At 42.7% G+C, this 19,625-nt stretch overlaps 1 protein-coding gene across 1 annotated transcript; it reads left to right on the top strand.

Moving 5' to 3' along the window:
• Positions 1 to 8,055: 8,055 nt before the first annotated feature.
• dll4 (delta-like 4 (Drosophila)) lies at positions 8,056 to 18,753 on the top strand. Its single transcript, XM_012879039.3, has 11 exons — positions 8,056 to 8,513; positions 8,634 to 8,894; positions 9,306 to 9,363; positions 9,983 to 10,246; positions 13,193 to 13,253; positions 14,213 to 14,343; positions 14,575 to 14,744; positions 14,849 to 15,068; positions 15,515 to 16,244; positions 16,956 to 17,064; positions 17,501 to 18,753. The coding sequence occupies exons 1-11, from the start codon at positions 8,460 to 8,462 to the stop codon at positions 17,504 to 17,506; spliced, it is 2,064 nt and encodes a 687-aa protein (XP_012734493.2). The 5' UTR covers positions 8,056 to 8,459; the 3' UTR covers positions 17,507 to 18,753.
• The last annotated feature ends 872 nt before the right edge of the window (positions 18,754 to 19,625 follow it).

Raw genomic sequence — 19,625 nt, 5'->3', positions numbered from 1 at the left:
CCTGAGGGGCCGAGAGGGCGAGTAGGGATGGAGAAGCTCAGAGAGGCACGGCAGGGCAAGGTCATTCAAAACACTTGAAAAGGAAAATAAGAATTTTTAAATGACCTCTAAGATGTTCTGGGAGCCAGTGGAGTGAGGCCAGAATAGGGGTAATATGCACTGTCGTTGGAGGACCTGTTAAAAGACGAGCAGCAGCGTTTTGAACCAGCTGCAGACGAGAAAGCAAAGACTGATTCACTCCAACATCGAGTCCATTACAGTAATCCAGGCAGGATGATATAAAAGCATGGATTTCTGTTTCAAGGAGTCGTCTTGACAGAAGGAATTTCAATTTTGCCAGCTGCCTTAAGTGATATAAAACATGATCTAACAACTGCTCTGATCTGACCATCTATTTAAAATCACTGTCTAACTTAAACCCCAAATCATTAACACTTGGTCAGAGGTGTCAAAAGTATTAACATCTACTGCTCAAGTAGAAGTATGGATACTAGGGTTTAAAAATAATTCCTTAGAAGCAGAAGTATGAACTCAAACCTTTTACTCAAGTAAAAGTATAAAAGTACCAGACATTAAAGTAGAAGTAACACCCCCCACCACCACCACCACCCCCAAATTACTATAATTATATAGTAAGATGTTAGTGTTTAGTACAATGAAAAATATATAAAAGGTCCATATAGGTGCAATGCTGAGCATCATCATTGGTTTCATGGAGCAGAAAATCTGATGTCTGGTTGCCTTTAAGTATTGATGCAAGAGGTCAAACTTCTCAGACATATTATCAATAACCTTTTACTTATTATTATTAGAATGTAAATGAACATCCAATGAATTGATGAGGGCAACAGATGTAAGATAACAAAACTGGACAAGAAAATGAGTGCATTACACTCTTATAACAATTATCCTTGTATGGTTGTCTGTATACACTACACAGTGCTGTCAAAATCGATTAATCCTAGTGGTTAATCAAAAGATGAAAGAAAAAACAAAAATAACAAATAATCCTAAAAATGTAATGGTCTTCTTCTACGTTTTGTCTTCATACGTTTTTTGGGGGCATTTGGCAAACAACTTGATGCAGTACTGCCTCCAACCACAATAAAAATCCTTCTGTTCAGATAGCCCTATGTATCTGAGTTTTTTTTTGTTGTTGTTTTTTATTGACAAGCCAGAACGAAAACAAGCTGAAATAAAATAAACTATTTTCAAAATGTAAGGAGTAGAAAGTACAGATAATTGCATGAAAACCTAAGGAGTACAAATAAAAAGTAGGCTAAAAAATGATTACTCCACTAAAGTTTAAATAACCAGCATTTCTACTTAACTAAGGTAATGAAGTATTTGCTACTTGACACCTCTGCACTTGGTATAAAATATGCTGTCAGGGGTCCCAAATCAACAGTACTAGGGTCACACGAGCAACTTGGTCCAAACAATATTACCTCAGTTTTCTTATTGTTAACATTTTAAAAGATCAGGGCTAGCCGAGCTTTAATGTCTTCCTAACAGTCCAGCAGAGCCTTCACCGAGAAGCCGTCACCCTGCTTCAGGGGCAGATAGAGCCGGCAGTCGTCAGCCATAGTTTCATAATCCTGTTTCCAACAGAAATTGTATTTGGTGGATCAAGAGAAATGTGTCCTTTTTATTTATTCACTTTAATAAAACTGCCCCCTGTTGTACACGGAGGATCTCCACAGAAAGCAAAAACTCTTACTCCAACTGTCTCTGCGTTGCCAACAGGAGCCACGTCGCATTTGACATTTTCTCATTAGAAACATTTTTGTGTCTGTTTTTGTCAAGATTATTGGTTTTTAAGTTTACAACAACAGACAATCGCGCACAGAGGTTCCAGACAGCAAGTCTCCATCCAGACAGTATGTGAGGGTGCCTTTCGGTTTTGCAGAGGTGTGAGGCTGCTTTTGTGTCAGAAAAGTTTGTTTTAAATTGATGATTTGAGAAAACTATAAGATGGTTGTCAGGAACACATTTATGCATCATCTTTTCAAAGTGTTTAGGTTTTATGGCTCTAAAACATTAAACTTTGTCACGCTTGTTTGTGTAGTGAAGGACCCACAGTGCAGAGGCGGATTGAGGAAACAATACTTATAAGAAGAAATAGGAAAACTTACAGGGACAAGCAAAATCAAGTACAGAAGCAAAAGCGGTCATTTAGGCAGAGCAACGGAGTAACAGGTAGGCAGCAGAGGAATCCAGCAAAGAGCAATGACAATAACAGAAACACAACTATAAACCTGGAAAATCTAAACGCAAAGCTACAAACTAACATGGCAACACCTTAGAGAACACAAACAATGGGGAAATGTTGAAAAAATAGGAAAAAAGGAAACCCTAACACCTAAGGATCGTAAAACATTTCCCCTTTTAGTGTTTTTTTTTTTTTCATTTTCATAATGAATTTACTTTCTTGAAAGAACGCAGTAAAACTGAGCTGCTAGAACTCTAGAAGCTAATTCCTTCACCTGTAATCGGGGGTTCAACGAGAAATCCAGAGAAACTCCAGTTTAATATCTGACTTTCTTTGCCTTTTATTTTATGCGGGTCATTGGCCACTTTTTTAAAGGAGCTCTTTCAGGTGCAGCTATAGATGGTGGGGTGGGGGGGGGGGGTCTGGTTTGAAGTCGGGGGAATTGAACCAGTGGCCTCCATGGAGCAGGTCGTAAATCTATCTCCCTCCTCTGGTCTTACTGCCGGCGTCATTGTCAATCTGGTACAACATATTGGCCTCCTTTCGCTTCAATCGAGATTTATGACACATTTTACAATAAAGCCCAGCTGGACTTCAAACGTGAGCGACACAGAAGAGGGCAAATATGGCCTGGGCCTCCTGATCAATATAGCAGCTGCTCCTCGGACAGCTTAACAGAATCAGATAAAAATGGCCAAACACATACACATGTGCTACGTGGGGCTGGCCCGCTTTGCTGTCATGTAACCTAAATTGTTACCGGTGCTGTTACTTTTCTCTAACATGCACGCAATCATGTAAAACTGCCAATGCTTCAAAAAAAAATGCATGCGACATCCGACATCATCAGAGTCAACTTCGGTCTGGCCTCCTTTCTGTTTACAGTCCAAAAAATGAACATTTTATGACTTCTTATCATAGAAAACTGTTGAATCTGGGTTGCAAATTTGACTTTGCATTACTAATAGGGAGAAATGCGGGGGAAAAACTTAGCCCTATGTAAACATAGAAATCTTTTTGACAGCTGCTGGATTTCAACCAGACAACCGGAGTTTGTACTGGTTAAACAAAATTGTGTTTTCTTTTGAAGGAAAAACGATTATATTTAGAACTGAAATATGTCAATTTTTCTTCTTTTGTTGACTCTACAGACCCTGAACTGTCATGCATGTAAGTTGTTTCCCACATAATTCTTATTATCTTACATTTAACAGCTGTATCCCACATTAAACATCACCTAAGCTCATACTGGGCTCAAAACTTACCACCTGGGTTGTCCAAAAAAGGGGGGAAAACTTCACCTGAAAGGTTTCCTTTTATGTTTAGTGGTTTCTGGTGAATATTTATATATCCCTTCAGACTGGTTTCCACTACATTTATGACCTCACCTGTTCAAGTTCTGGGGACTGAAACGGTTGCCTCTATCTGTGTTCCTTATGTAGTTATTAAAGAACCAGAATATTAAAAATGGTATTTGTGAAAAAGCCTTTTATAGCCTTCAGACTTGAATTTTTTTTTATCCTTTTTTCATATCACACACAGAAAGCATGAGGGTGACATCGATCGTGGAGGCAGCTTTGTGGCAACATTCTTCACATTCCACTCATAACAATAGTTATTCTCAAGTCCGATTTCTGGCAGATTGGCCTGTTTACACATCCTTGTCAGATCTTGGTTTCGTTACAAGAAACGACCAAAATGGTGAGAACAGGAACTCCGCGTTTCTCTGCGGCATCCACACAAATCCACAAATAACCGGAAAGGAATCGGAGCGGGACATGAAACAATCTCCCAAGCACCCCGTGAACCCACGGGTCTTCTCGCTGGAAGGCAAAGGGACCGATGGGGATGGCGAACGGACCGACTTGTGTTCTCTGTCCCAATTCCACGACAGCCACACTCAAGCTCGCAGTCACAGACACCGCATGCAGACATCAAAGCGAGAGCTTGAACTTCTGTCTGGCCAGTCAGGACCCTTGCTGTGTTGCTGGAAAGCAGAAGTGCTTTCATGCAACATCCAAATGCAGGATCCACACTTGTTTTTAGGAAAAGGAAATAGTTTTTAGGGTTGAGCAGCTGGCAGCAGCTGGTTTGCTTGCAGGCTCAAGCTGCTACCTGGCATTGCGTTATCGTGTCAGGATGCAACGCAATCCCAACCAGGCGTGGTATAAATAAAACCACCGAGGGCTTTTGTTTACAGCAGTTTAAGCACAGCTGTTGCTGATCTCTGTACATGTAGCGTGTTTTTAACAGAGCTGTATTTGTTCTTAACTACTTTCCAATGAATCTATGGTTCTCAAACTGTGGGACTAGTACTACTGGTGCTACTTTGGCTGCTTTTAGTGACAATCAGAAGAAATGTTGGCACTGATTCCAAGTTGAATTAAAAAATAGCCTATTGACTGCGATGTAGTGAACAAGGAAGTGCTGGCGGGCATTCATGCTGTGCTCCATTGAGTTCATTTCAGTGACATTTATTTAAATAGCACAAGTTCATGAAAAATGTCTTCTCAAGACACTTTACAAGGAAAACACCAAATTCATTTCAATTCTACAGAAATACTCAACAAATCCAACTCAAACCCGCTGAACTTAATCATATGGACAGATTTAGTGAGAAAATAAACAGTCAAATTCTCATTAGAAAGTCATTTAGAACAAAATGATCGAATGGATGGGAGTCCTGCTAATTTCGTCTAGATGTTAACTTTGCAGCTACCCCTTCCAGCCATGAGCCGCGACCACATTTTGTTTGGCCGATCGGGTTTTAGAACCGGGTTTAAAAGTTAGTGGGATTTTCCAGTTGACATGTTCAGTGAAAAGGCTAACTATGGTCAGCAATACAACCCAACAACGATGAATCTCTCCGCTATTTTGCCATCAAAAACTACAGCAACGGCTCAGTAAAGGAGGATCAGATGTTTATTTTTTCCCAGATGTGAGTGTGTTAGAAACATCCAGCTTTCCCCCTGGTCTGTTGATCATTTAAACTCTAAACTTAGGAATTTCAGCTTTCAGGTAAAAATGGTACAAATCTCCTAACTGCATCCTTTTTCTTTTCTTTTCTTTTCTTTTCTTTTATGACCAGACTCAATCTACCAAAGAAGCCCAAGTTTTCTTGCTGTTCTAACAATCCTGAAAAGATGGTGATACTTAGAGAAATTGGGATTTACAAAACATGTTGTTTATTAACAATGCCATGGCCATTTGCAGGTACCTCTGTTGGCAAGATGTGTACCCAGACCAAACAGTGTGATAACAGAAGCACCATCTGCCATAGATAGCATTATGATAAAAGCCTGTTTTTTGTCCAGAAAAGGGCATAACACCCCCCCCCCTCCTTGATTCATAGCGAGGAGAGTTTTGCGTTATCACCTCTGCTCACCTGTTAAACACGTGAACTGCTGTCATCACACTTTTTTATTGCCATTTCATGTTTCCTTGACTGAAACAGATGGCTATAAAACGAGATAAGCGAGGCAATATCCATGATTGAAACCCATTACTGGCAAGATATTTGAGGCACTAAAGAGCACCGACCTGGAATAATGAGCAAAAAGGGCACACGAAGCACAGAATTATAAAGTGCACAGAAAGCAACAGAATCCTCCTTTGTTGAAAAAAAAAAAACACAATAAGAAAGAACCATCGAGCATGGTATGTCAACAAGTAACAGAAGGAGAAGCAGGCGTATATGGACATAAGAATAGAGTCCGGCAAGCCAATGCCATTGTGTCTCTGTGGACCCGCCGCAGACACAACAGGTGTGTCAACAGGACGTGCATTTAGCCAGTCCATCACGTCTACCTCCTATTAACACTGAATAAATATAGATGCTCTCCATTTTCACTCTCAGTCGTGCACAGTTTATCGGAGGAAAATGACAGATGAAAAGCAAACGCGCTTAAAAACATGTAAACTGTCTTAGTCTGATGTTTTAATTTTACTTGTTAAAGAGGCCACAGATTAAAATACGATTGGGGCTGGATTTATCTGTAATTCTGGACGATGCAGGTCAAAACACTGGACGGCCATGAGTGTTTTTCACAGCTAATCAAAGCTGCCTACTCCTTCTCTTTATTTAGCACAGAAAAATTAAACCTTTTAGTTCATAAGTGTCATCTAAACTTGTGTGTGTGTGTGTGTGTGTGTGTGTGTGTGTGTGTGTGTGTGTGTGTGTGTGTGTGTGTGTGTGTGTGTGTGTGTGTGTGTGTGTGTGTGTGTGTGTGTGTGTGTGTGTGTGTGTGTGAGCGAGAGAGAGAGAGACAGAGAGAGGCACTCAAAGCAAAAGGGGTTGAATAAAAATGTTGTCCCTGGCTTTTTAGAATTTTCTTTGTAAAAAAAAAAAAAAAAAGTAAAATTATGTCCTTTTTGCACATAAAATCACTGTAAAATCCTCAAACTTTAAACTGAAGTTTGTAGTGAAAAGTGCTGAAACAATGAACCGTTTCCCTTTCAGTTTCCAATTATGTGATACTTTGTGTTGGTCCATAACCTGAAATCTTAAATAAATTGAAGTCTGGTTGTAGTGTGACAAAATGCATAAAGACGTGTGTGGCATGACTGCACCGACTGGATTTTGGGTTGTCTACGCTCCTCGAACACATAATGCGCCGGACTCCCATCTCCCACCAGATGGTATAAATGTGAGAGATGGGTTATCGGATAACAAATACCAAATTAGAAGGACCAATTAATGCGCCTTTGGTATGCGGAGAGGACACGTAAAAAACAGCTCTGGTATTTTTGAGAAATCCAACAATCGTGTTGCGCTCGAACCTCCTGTAAACATTTACGCTTAGGTTCTACTTTGGCTCATCTCTTGCTTCGTCGCAATCTTGAGAACCTGGAGCCTGATATAGCCTTATTCACCTAAAGGCCACGAGTAAGAAAAACGGGGAGAGCGAGAGAGAGAGAGAGAGAGAGAGAGAGAGAGAGAGAGAGAGAGAGAGAGAGAGAGAGAGAGAGAGAGAGAGAGAGAGAGAGAGAGAGAGAGAGAGCTGATTTGCATACAGCTGAATAGTTATGTCTCCAGTCCCGTACAGAACACCCGCATGAGGGCGAGAGAGGGACACGCCGCACGCGCGACAACAATAGGAGGCACGCTGCTATTAACCGTAAAATGCATGGGTGGGCACGAAGGGACACACGCCACGAACAGGATGAAACACGCCCACACTAAAAGGACTAAAAGGCAGTGATTTAATATAAGCGTCCATAATCGTGCGTAAAATCAAGGGATTGGCAATGTTTTTTTCAACGGCGTGGGCCACATTTTAGATTGAAAGAAAACGCTTTGGCTACTACTTCTTTGGCGTCTAAAGACATATAAAATTAAACAAACATACCAGTATAATTCAGTTTGGTTTAACTTAGAAATAAACTATGTGCTTTGGTTTATCATTAAATATTATTTCTGTCTCAACTGCTGTTTGTGATCCATCCTGGGACAGACTCTCATGTGCGCCCTGTCAAGAGTGTCTCTAAGGACGCCTGGTTTCCAAACTTGTAGTGAGGGATGATTAGGTGTGCAATTGAGTGGAACCAACTTCAAAAATCTACACGAAGAGACCCTCATGAGCTTCTCCTCTCTTCTCCCCTTAGATTGGGCCGTGCGTAAAACGTTCCGATGTGCGCACTGGGTACTAAAATTACGCCAACAAATATTTCGGTTTTGTTAGTAGTTGTGGGGCGTCTCGTTGCCAGTGGGTATTAAATCTGGATAATTGTTGTTGGGGTGGAAAGGAAGTGGGTTGAATAAGTGAATGGGGGCGGTGCTACGTTGCGTGAGTGACAGTTTATGTAATGAGCCGCAAGTCTATATATCAGGGAGGAGACGCTCTTCGGTTCATTCACTAGTAATAAGGAGGCTGATGAACGTCCGAGGCGCACTGACGCACCGAGTTCAGCACCAAAACAAGCTTTAAGCCTTCACACGCACTCAGCGGAGGGACACACTTTGGAGTATATACAAGGAGAGGACGCCTGCTGACCGAAAAGACGCGCGGCTGTGGATATTCTGGTCTTCCCGCGGCTTCTGGATAACTTTGAGATTTGGGAACGTTTCCTCTGGACCCTTTTGACGCACGGCAACACGGAGCTATTGGAGGATTTACGTGTGTTTTAGATTTTTGTTTTTTGTTTTTCCTGAAGAGAATTCGTTTCATTGGGCGTAAATACTTGGGAGTAAGGAGGCTTTGCTGTTTCCAGCGGCTGGTGACACGGCTGCCCTGGAGAAACGAGAAGGATGGCAGCCCTGTTCACCTTTACCATCGCGTTCAGCACCACGTTAATATTACAGGTATGAAGGAGGATGAAGAATGTGGATCGAAAACAAACGGAGAGGCGGTTATTTCCTTTTGTTTTCACACTTTCTTAAATAACATCTCCTTTTCCCCTTTTTTTATTATTATTATTTTAGGTATTTGGGTCGGGAGTTTTTGAGCTAGATCTCCACGAATTTAAAAACCACAAAGGTTTACTGGCGAACGGGAACGCTTGCAAGCCCAGCTGCAGGACTTATTTCAAAATTTGCCTGAAGAACTACCAGGCTGTGGTATCGCCAGGTGACTGCATCTTCGGGAGTACGGAGACGCCGGTGCTGGGGACGAACTCTTTCAGCGCCAAGGACAGCGGCACTTTACCCAGACCCATTCAAATCCCCTTCAAGTTCGGATGGCCGGTAAGGGCGTGGAAGACGCACAGCATACATGCATCCACGTTATGAGTTTGTGTCATAGCGGCGGGCCCCATTGTGTTGTTGTTGTTGTTTTTGTGGTGTTGTTTTAACGGGGGAGCAGCTGTGCGTTTTGGGAGCGCACCGGTTATTGGTCCGCTCGTCTAATCCATGTCATTAGGTAATGCCAGATCACGCGCCTGCGACGTCGATCAGTTTAAAATCTACAAGGACCATGAACTGTGCTGTCTGGTTCACTGTACCTCGTATATGTTCCCGTGCATGCGCTGTAATTCATCTGAGCAACGTTAGAAACAGGAGCGGGGGAAAAAAACATTTAAAAGTTGCAAAATTATAAACTATACAGTTTGAATCGGTTTCACTAATTGCGTGTGTGTGTGTTTTTTTTCTCCCCAGGGCTCATTTTCATTAATTATTGAGGCCTGGCATTCACCTTATGGAAACCTACCTGTAGGTGAGTGCAACATATACAACCACAGGAGGGAGCTCTCTTTGGTTGTTTTCTTTTATCTTTTTCACAGCTACAAAAGACAACCATGCTTTATTTGATGAGATGGGAGCAATTAGGCATTTAGCTTTGAACGCTAATGTCAGTTGTGCATACTTTCAGGCATTTTTCACGCCTGTGCGTCCCTTTATTATGAACTTCAGAGCACCTTTTTCATTCTTATGCCCAATACAATTGAACTTCCTCTAGTTTTATTTTTGGCGTGGGAAAGAGCTGTGGGCTCTTGGTGAGAATACACAGCGCCTGCCAAAAGCCCCTGACTACATCTTCCTGTATTTTACACCTTACTCTGTTCTGCCCTTTGGAAGAGGGGGACTGGGCCTGGGAATGTTTTTTTTTTCTTTCTTTCTTTTTTTTTTCTGCTGACAGGAAAAAAGAGAAAATTTTAACCTGAGTTTGTCTTTCATCCGAGGTGCATGGGATTGATAAGGGATGCAGCGTTAGTGTTAGGCAATTTAATCAAACAAATCTGGATGACTTTTGCACTCAATCGTCAAAAGGCAGCAGCATTTTTTTTTTATTTCCTTTCTTTCTTTCTTTCTAATTGATATTTCATCTTTTACAGATACCAACAACGAAGACTTTATGATTAGTTTTTTTGCCATCCAAAGACAGCTTGGCGTGGGAACCGACTGGTCCCAGGACTCACAAACCGGGAAGCAGACTGAGCTCAGATATTCCTATCGCTTCATCTGCAACGACAGCTACTACGGGGAAAGTTGTTCCAAAAAGTGCACGCCGAGAGACGACCGCTTCGGTCACTACACCTGCACCCAGGATGGACAGTTGTCCTGCCTTCCTGGCTGGAAGGGGAAATACTGCGAAGAACGTAAGCAGAATCTGGTGTTTTTTAGCTTAGCCGGCTCTCATCCTGTTGCAAAGTTGCCTTGGTTTGAGCTTGAAAACAGATATTTATTTTTCAATCTAAGATCACGGAAATGTGGGAGGATGCTGCCTAACGCATGGTTGCCGATGGTTTTATTATAAATTTGCCAAGAGAAAAAGTCGGAGATAGTATTTAGGATGTCATCACCGCTGAAATCGCAGGATATCTTCAACTAGGGATTACTCAATGATATCCTACACTCAGTCGCATACTTTTCGTGTGGAATGCTCCTTGATAGCCTATTTCTGTCATATAATTCAGAGGGTGTAATCGGTTGTGGGATTGTAAACGCAACGTTAGGCTCATGCAAACCCACATAGACAAATTGCAGACCCACACTCTCATGACCTGGAAAGCTCCGAGTGAGCCCAGGGGAGCCCCCTGATGCCATTTGGCTCCAAAATACCAAAGCCCCCCCAGCTGCCCCCCCTTTCACCAAAAACAAATTAATCAAAGAGTAGATTGGAAGGAGGCACCGAGAGAGTAATAGCTACCATGTGCTGGATACGTGACCACGCGGGTGACAGTGGATCTGTCATCCATGTCACACTGGTGGCGAAAGGAGAAACTGGGCATGTGCTATTTTGACCATGGCGCCAAATTCTAACCAGATGGGCTCACGTGTTGCAATTACGCACACACATCAATCGCGCGCGACTACAGAAAATATACATGGGAGAAGACAGATTGAGCATCTTTCAGACACCATAATTTCCCCATCCACTCCCACACTCCCAAGCATGGATCTGTGCAACACTGTTCATTTGGGTTTAGCGTAACTTGCACTTAGGGAGACAGCAGAGCAGGCACAATGCAAAAGCAAGCTAAGCAGCTGTTCAGGGCACTCAAACCAACAGGGGGCACCAAACAGCACTGGAATTGGCACACTTGTTTGTTTTAATTCATTTTTGTACATAGTAGCAATGGTAATAGTGCAAAACAAAATTGGGAATCCTTGATTGTTGCAAATTTATGAATCAGTGCAGTCAGACCAAGTAAACTATGATTGTACTATTTTGGACGTAGGGCATGCAAACTCCAGAAATAAGGACAATCTACTTAAGAAAAACAGTTAGCTTGAGGAAGATATTTTATGCTTTCCCCAAAATTAAACTAAATTAATTCTTTATAAAGGCCGAAATTAGGACTAAGGTAAATTCTATTACATAATTTATCTTTTCTGCCAAGACAGTGTTCACTTCTATGCTATAGCAACTAAAATACTATCTCTATTTGATTAAAAACTACATGTGTTTTGATATTCTTTCAAGTTGCTCACTCTATCGCAGGTGCTACATAGGTTATGTGAAGTGCCTGTATTAAAAACACACACACAAACATTTGGTTACTGTGTGGGAGACATTACTTTCTAGTTGCAAGCCATAATAATGATTATGTAAGATGTGTAATACATAAACATTTAAACATGGATGATAATAACAAAGCCAGCCCAAGCCACAGGGGTACTAAGCCGCTTTCTAGGTGGCCCCGGGCATGCAGGGGCACGCTAAACTTCTCACAAAGAGATGGAAGTGTTAAAAGGGTCAATTTTTTATCTTATTTTTTTAAATGTAATAGATGTGATCATACATGGGGAAACATACATTTTGTAGTTATGATTCATAGTACTCTGAATATCGGCTTCCAGATCAACTGAGTAAATCAGAGAACTAGCCTTGTCTTTACAGCTGATTAATCACTATTAATTTATTAAACAATGTGACTTAAGGTAATACACTATTTAACTGTTGGCTTAATTTGTCTTTTTAATGCACAGCAGCCAAACACTCTGACGTTAAGAAAAATTAACGAAGTATTAGGGGTATGATGAGAGCTTGTGGGTGATGGTGATAACTCCAATAGGTTCCCCTAATCCAGTTCTGCTCAGGGCCATATAGGATTTTGGACTGCCCCTGGGTATAAGGGAACTATTAATTGAGCAGCGGTGCTTGATAGCAATTAGAAGACCCCCCTCCCCCTCACAATCAAATGCTTATTAGGACTGTACTGTTGGACCAACTCTGAGAATATTTATTGCTAGCATACACAGACTCAATATTCGTCAAATTACGTAATTTGCGCATTTATTTGCGAATTTGCTGTCTAGCAGATTCAAGAAAAATTGAAGTGATATCGGGTTCAGTGGGCACACATTTTCCGCCTTCAGGGAGCAATGTTTGCGCGCGTTCCTGGGTAACATAATCCGCAGGCGGGAAAGAAGGAGGAGGAGGGAGGGGCGCGCGCGAGCATCGATAGGGAGGAGTCCGGGCGACAGCACGCGCCAAGGTTAATCGCGGCATTATTATCCGCCACGCGCCACCGATGTTTTAGCCCGTTCCATTGTTGGGCGCTCGGCGGTAGCAGCTGCAAATATGGTTGCGGCGGACCACAAACAACAATAGTGACAGCTGTCTGCTATTGAGAGCAAGCATCTGTTCCGGACTTAAAGCGGGCCGCTTTACTGTCAGCCTCCCTGATATGTTGTCCCGCGAATCAGTGTCATGCAAGACCGGCACACTTTAGAACAGGACAAACAAAACTATCTCTGGCCAGCCCACCCGCCATAAATCCCCCCACCCACCCACCGCCCCGGCTCTCCCTTGAAGGGGGGCAGCTGTGGGCAGGGTGCGGCGGACAGGTTCAGATCAAATGACCCAAGTTGAGACAGACAAAAGCCTCGCGTCCAAAGACCCTCAAGAGTGGGCTATTTTGAGAAATTACCCGCTCTTTAGCCTTCATGGTGGAGTATTAAAGGATTATCTGACGTATTTACAAGCTGTTATTTTTAACCCCTTTTCTTATTTTTCAAAAAAAAAAAAAAAAAAAAAACAGTGCCTTGTAACGCTTATTGCAACTTATATCGCTTGTGTTTTTTTCTTTTTACTGTAGCTATCTGTCTTGAGGGATGCAGCGAGAGGAATGGGAACTGCTCTAAACCTGGGGAGTGTGTGTAAGTATCAATAATTAGAGGCTGTTAAAATATGAGTTGTTGGGACACAGAATATGGGAACAGCGTTAGTTTCTTTCCCGTTCGCCTTTGCTTCGCATCGACCACCCCAGTCTATTAACAAGGGAAACCGTAGCACCAAAGAGTAGGCCTATATTAATACCTCCAACAATGTACCAAGTAAAACAAAAATTCAGTCAGTCATTGTTGTTCAAGCAAAATCGCCTTCAATTGCTTGCAATTAAAAGACGAGTAGCTAATAGAGAGGCTACGTAGCAGTGACGAAAGACTAAATCAACAAAATAACTGTGTTTTCGCTGACTTCTCTTCCCACGTCCCCTTCCTGTCACTACCTTGTCCCATTCACTCGCTGAGCAGCAGGAATAATTCTCACACTCATCCCCATCGCTGGGAGAAATTCCTCCCCGAGTCGCTTTTGCTCTCGTTTTAGAGTTAAATCCATCATTCGCAGTGCAGAAACTGACCCGACGTGGGAACGAATCCTAGAGATGTTGCTTCTTTGGCGCAGGTGTAGCCTTAGCTGGTTTGACGGAAGTTGCAGCGCAATGTATAAAAGTCATACTTACAATGAGTAGCAAATGACCTATAATTAAATATTAAGTTGTTTCTTCGTGATTTTACATCACTTCATCAAAAGCTTCCTTTGTGATATTTCCGCAGTGTATACAATGACCATGTAATATTAATGGGATTTCTCCGTCATGAAACAGCTGCTAATGTTGCAAAACCGTTCTCAGATATTTTTTTTTTGTTGTTTTTTTAAGTACTTGCCAGTAAATTCCTAACAAAGCTGTAACACGTTTGCACTTCATCAGTCACAGTCAGTTGCTTGCACGTCTAAAAGAGCTGATGTTTCGCATACGTTCAGCCAAAGAGAAACTACGATGTTACTCCAAAGTAATAAAGGGAGTAATCCAGAAACATTCGCTGTCGTTTTTCAGATGCAGGGAAGGTTGGCAGGGCACATTCTGCGACGAGTGCAAGAAGTATCCGGCCTGTAAGCACGGCACCTGCCAGCTGCCGTGGCAGTGCAACTGCCAGGAGGGCTGGGGAGGCCTACTATGTGACCAAGGTACACCACACACAACTTGCACTGCCCCTGTTTTCTCTCTCTATGTTTTATTTAGCAAAAATCCTTTCATATTATTGCGTTTAAAATAACCTGGAATTGACAGTAAATTAGGTGTCCTCTGAAACGTAGCCAAAGTTTCGCACACACACGCTCATCCAGAATACATAGCTCTTTATCCACCTTCTGGCTCCCTGTAATCAAACCCTCTTTCCTGGCCCTTCTCCCCTTCAGACCTGAACTTCTGCACCCATCACCACCCCTGTTCGAACGGCGCCACCTGCATGAACACAGGCCAGGGGAGTTACACGTGCACATGCTTGCCCGGATTCACAGGGGTTAACTGTGAGCTGGAGATGCAAGAGTGCGACAGCAACCCCTGCAGGAACGGAGGCACATGCACTGTAAGTAGACCGAGAATGGCAACGCGCCTGCTGACCGCTGCTTTTTTTTGTTGTTGTTGTTGTTACTGGGGGCTCAGTTTTGTTTTCCTCTTGCCTATCCCAAGAATTTGGAGAGCGGCTACATGTGCACTTGCCCCCAAGGTTTCGAGGGCGCCCACTGCGAGCACAACCTGCTGAAATGCGCCGACTCCCCGTGCTTCCACGGCGGCAAATGCTGGGAGAAAGACAATGGCCGCAGCTACATGTGCGAGTGTCCTCCCGGCTACACCGGACTCAACTGCGAGAAGAGAGTGGACAAGTGCACGTCGCTTCCCTGCGCTAATGGTACGGTCTTCCTCTGCTCTTTGGCCCCCATACATCCCTGTCCTGACACCCCCCCCTCCTCCTCTCTCTCTCAGGTTTTAAATTCCTGCAACTGGAACAACAGGAATTGTTGGGAACTTGGTGTCTATTGTCTTCCATATAAACATTCAGCAGCCCGGAGCGACGACTTGTAAATGTCACCGCGGCTCGCTGCGGTTGTTGGTGAAAAAGCGACAAATATCCAAACGCAGTTCAGTTTCGTGTCGTCTCGTAAACACGCAGGGCCCTGGGATATTGTTCTCTGTTAGGGGGAACAATACGCAGCGTTGCGGTCACAAAGGATTTGACGGAGATGTGTGAACCCAAGAGGGCTCGAGTTCTTGCTGATTTTGAAATGCTTGACTCCAAAGTGTTTCTTACTATCACTACTATTTATAGACACTCATTGTCCACCTCGACTTCCACAGGTGGTCTGTGTCTACTCCAGGGTGGCATGCGCATGTGCAGCTGCCGCGCAGGATTCACTGGCCAGCGCTGCGAGATCAACATCAACGAATGTGCCGGGAACCCGTGCCTGAACGGAGGAACCTGCCAAGACCGAATAAACGACTACGCCTGCTTATGCCCAGCGGGCTACGGCAGACGCAACTGCGACAGAGTTCTGGACGAGTGTTACGTCCGGCCCTGTCTCAACGGAGGCGTTTGCACCGCAGGCGGCGGTCCAGGGAAGACGCCGGCGGTCTGCACCTGTCCGCCCGGTTACACCGGGGCTCGGTGCGAATCCTTCGCCACCATCACCTCGACGATGACAGGCGACAACGGCTTCCAGTGGGCGGCGGTCTCTCTGGCCGTGGGTCTGGTGGCGCTCCTGGTGCTGCTGTGTATGGTGGGCTTCGCCCTGAGGCACATCCACCGGCAGGCGCGGGGCCAGCGAGCGGAGACGGAGACTATGAACAACCTTTCCAAGGTGCAGAGCGATAACTTGATCCCGGCGTCGCAGCTGAAAAACACCAACCACAAACTCAGCCTGGAGGCGGACTGTGACTCGGAGAAGTCGAACTTTATCCAAAAAAACTATCACTTGGACGCGTACAACTCTAAAACGAAAGAGTTTAAGGACGTAAAGTCGCAAGAGGATAAAAGTCTTATTTATGACAAGAGTTTAGAAGATAAAATGCCTTTGAGCAGAATGTACAGGTAAGAGGAACCACTCTTGTAAAATTCTATTCGTGATAGTTTGACATTTACAAAAATGCGGTTCTGTTGAAAGGTTATATTTAACACCTCCAGTAGATTAATTTTTTTTGCTGTCTTCTTTAACTCTGAGTTCAGAAGGCTAAAGCTAATGGCTAAGACCAATTTATGCTTATGTAGCTCCAATCTAAACTATATTCAAATACTATTTAATTAACCATTCTCTTCTTTGCATTGGGTGGGTATTTTCACTGAAGCCAGTGATTATTTATACAGGAGGCCACTTCATTAAGGATCGTCCTTAATGAAACACATAATGAAAATGAATCATTTTAAAATGTTTCCGATCCATGTAACCATTAGTAGAAATTAAGTCACTATAAGAATCAATTAAAAACTACTTACATCAGTCACTGCTTTACTTTTCTAATTTCCCATGTAAATAATCCTGGCCTTCTTTGTGACTAACCACCCAACGCAGTCATGACAAAAAAATTAAGATTTAGAAAACAGCTTTCACGTAAACCGCTATGAAATGATAGATATAGGAGTTTTGTTTGTGTGAGCGCAGCAGCTTTTTTTTTTTCCAGGTTGTTTTTTTTTTTATTAGTTTGGATGGAAAACTGTGCATTGTTCCTCACCTGCAGCTGCTAATGCACAGCTCTCCCCTGTGAGTACGTTTGCATTAAGACAACCTCTGCTTTGTGTTTGCAGTGAAAAGCCAGAGTGTAGGATATCAACAATATGTTCCTCAAGAGACTCCATGTACCAGTCGGTATTTGTTATAGCGGAGGAGCGGAGGGAATGCGTCATAGCAACTGAGGTAAGCATTTTCATGGATTTTAAACGCATTACTTTGTCCCAAGTGCACTATCTCGCTAAAATGATCCTGCTATTTATGGAAATACAGTAGATTTCTGGACTTAAGGTTGGGAAACCCCATATTTATGCATTATTGGTTTCTGTAAGTTAGACTGGCTATTCTTTATCTTGGCCACATGATAACCTAAACTCCTTACTCGTAATGTTTTTCTCGCACATGTTTGGCTCTGTTTGGTCTCGAAGGTGCTATTTATTATTCTTGTGGCATTTGGTGGAGTTATTTTTATCATTCCAAGTTCAATATAAAAGGGGATAACTTATGAGCCATTATGACGCTTGGAAAATCTTTTGTTTTAATGTATTTTCGCAGTTCTTAACAACCAAAGGGTTTCATTTTAAGCTCATTTTTTTTCCCTCCCTCGTTGCTTTTCCCACAGGTATAAAACTTGCGAGGGGTCGGAGAAGTTTTGGACGCATGACCGAGACACAATCAAGGCAGAATGTAATGTTCTGGATCGTTTACAAAACGCTGAGAGGAGTCCGGGGATTGTTTTAGACGCTCACCGCTGCTCTAGAACACTGAAGAACTGCAGAGGGCCGAGACGGCGGGCGGCCCTGGAAAGAAATCCAAACGCAGCAGAAGGAGGAGACGAGCTGACCAACCTAAGTTTTTCACCGAGTCTTTGTACGCAACGTGTGTACAATGAAGGACCTTTCCCAATGGATGGGAGGCAAATGAGACTGACGCGGTCAGAAGATGGACAAAGCGTCTGGGAAATGCTCGTTTAGAATCTCAGCCAGCCTGGAAAGCAAAAAGGAGAAAAAAGGTGGATATTTGCCCCTCGTATCTGACCTGGCCTTGTTTGATAATCATGATGACTTTGAAAGCCAACCAATCAGAAAAAAAGGTGCCTAAGATCCGACTCTCCAAATCACCCCCATTCCCCCCCCCCGTCCTCCTCAATAATCACTCCTGCCAGCTTTGCCTGCTATGCAAGACTCAGGGTCAAAAGGAGTGAACTCACCCGCTGTCCCAGTCCAACTTCAGCAGCAATGAGAGCTACAGATATGGGGAAATATCCCTCAGCTGTTCATCACGTTGGAAGAATGACTAGTTGGACTTGGTCAGCGCAAGGGTGGAGATTGTATGCAGCCCAAATTCACTACAGAAGCCTTAAAAAGAGGGGGTTTCAATGCTAAATTTGTGCCCTTGTCTGTTCATTTGCACTACCATAAAAAAAAACAACAACAACTAAGAATGGAGAAAAAGAACACTTTTTAATCAACAGAGAGACCACAGGAGCCCAACAGTCAGTGCAGTGCCAGCGAAATCCCAGAGAAAGTGTGCATAGGAATGTATTTCTTATGCAGGCTGACTGGAAAACAAAACTAACAGACTCAACAGGAGAAGGAAGAGACTATCACACCACTGCCTGCCTATATTAAATTTAAGAAAAAGTTGAGAAACCAATAATGTAATTTTTTTAAATGATTATTTCCAGAGTTTAATTTAAATATGACACTGTTCTTTATATGTTTTATAATATTATTTTGTATATAATGCATATTTATAAGGACCAAACTTCTGAAGAATAAAAAACTGTTTGTCACTAAAATGGAAAAAAAAAAAAAAAAAAAGGAAATTATTTTTGAGATGCTTTTAAATAATGACGTTGACAAGAAACAATGACTCAATGTGTGGTGTGTTTATTTGAATCGGGTTTTAGGCTTTTTGAGCTGTTTCCCTGCCCTCACGCCTTTCATAGCACTCTTCCAACTGAAGGGAAACGCGGTGCTGAAATTAAAAAGGGAGCCAGGATTAAAATGTTTGCATGTGATAACAACAATTAAAAAAATAACATTTAAATCAGAATGTTTTTTTAACATCCATGAAATAAAACAAGCATTTACAATATAGGCAGTTCTATAAAATGTGTAATTGGAATGAATAAACACTAAATAGAAGCGCTCTCATATAGGTAAGATTTGGTCCCTGCTTTCAGCAGAAGTTGATGTAAGTTGGCGACGTCCTGGTCACGAGTAATGACAGGATGGAGCAGGATATGGATATATATGTTATATGGTCTTGTCTGCTGTATCGCAGGCTGACAACTTATTTTTACATGTTGCACAGGTAGACAAAGCCAAGTTTGTATGCTTTTTAAATCTTTGGTTTAAAGGAAAGGTTTCAATTAAGAACAACTCCAAGGTTCATAACAGTGGCACGGATTCTACATTAACACTGGAAAAAACTTAATGTATGGTGTCTACAACTCTTTGGGGCCAAAATATTTTTTTTTTGTTTTGTCAGAGTTCAAGAGAAAGACCTGGAATATTTCTCTAAGACATACTTCGATTAGGTCTAGCAGAGTGTCATTAGCATTATAGCTCCTGTTCTTTGACCTTTCATGGGGTCAACAGTAAGAACTCCATCATCGGTAGAATAGGAGCTTTGGACTGCTGTGCTGAATTCGGACAGCCTTTAACTCCGACGTCATTATGTGACGGTAACGCACATGGATGATGCGAGTCAGATCCGGGCCTACAGCCTTCCAAAAATTA

Source organism: Fundulus heteroclitus, chromosome 15 (genome assembly GCF_011125445.2).
Source record: "Fundulus heteroclitus isolate FHET01 chromosome 15, MU-UCD_Fhet_4.1, whole genome shotgun sequence".
Classification (NCBI taxonomy): Eukaryota; Metazoa; Chordata; class Actinopteri; order Cyprinodontiformes; family Fundulidae; genus Fundulus; species Fundulus heteroclitus.
Note: the sequence above shows the minus strand (reverse complement) of the source record. Positions and strands in the feature narration are given on the sequence as shown.

Excerpts from the sequence above, each read along its gene's own strand:
- dll4 (XM_012879039.3), top strand. The coding sequence starts at position 8,460 with ATGGCAGCCCTGTTCACCTTTACCATCGCGTTCAGCACCACGTTAATA. Across the intron at positions 9,364-9,982 it reads TTATGGAAACCTACCTGTAG|ATACCAACAACGAAGACTTT; the intron begins GTGAGTGCAACA and ends CATCTTTTACAG. Across the intron at positions 15,069-15,514 it reads GTCGCTTCCCTGCGCTAATG|GTGGTCTGTGTCTACTCCAG; the intron begins GTACGGTCTTCC and ends CGACTTCCACAG.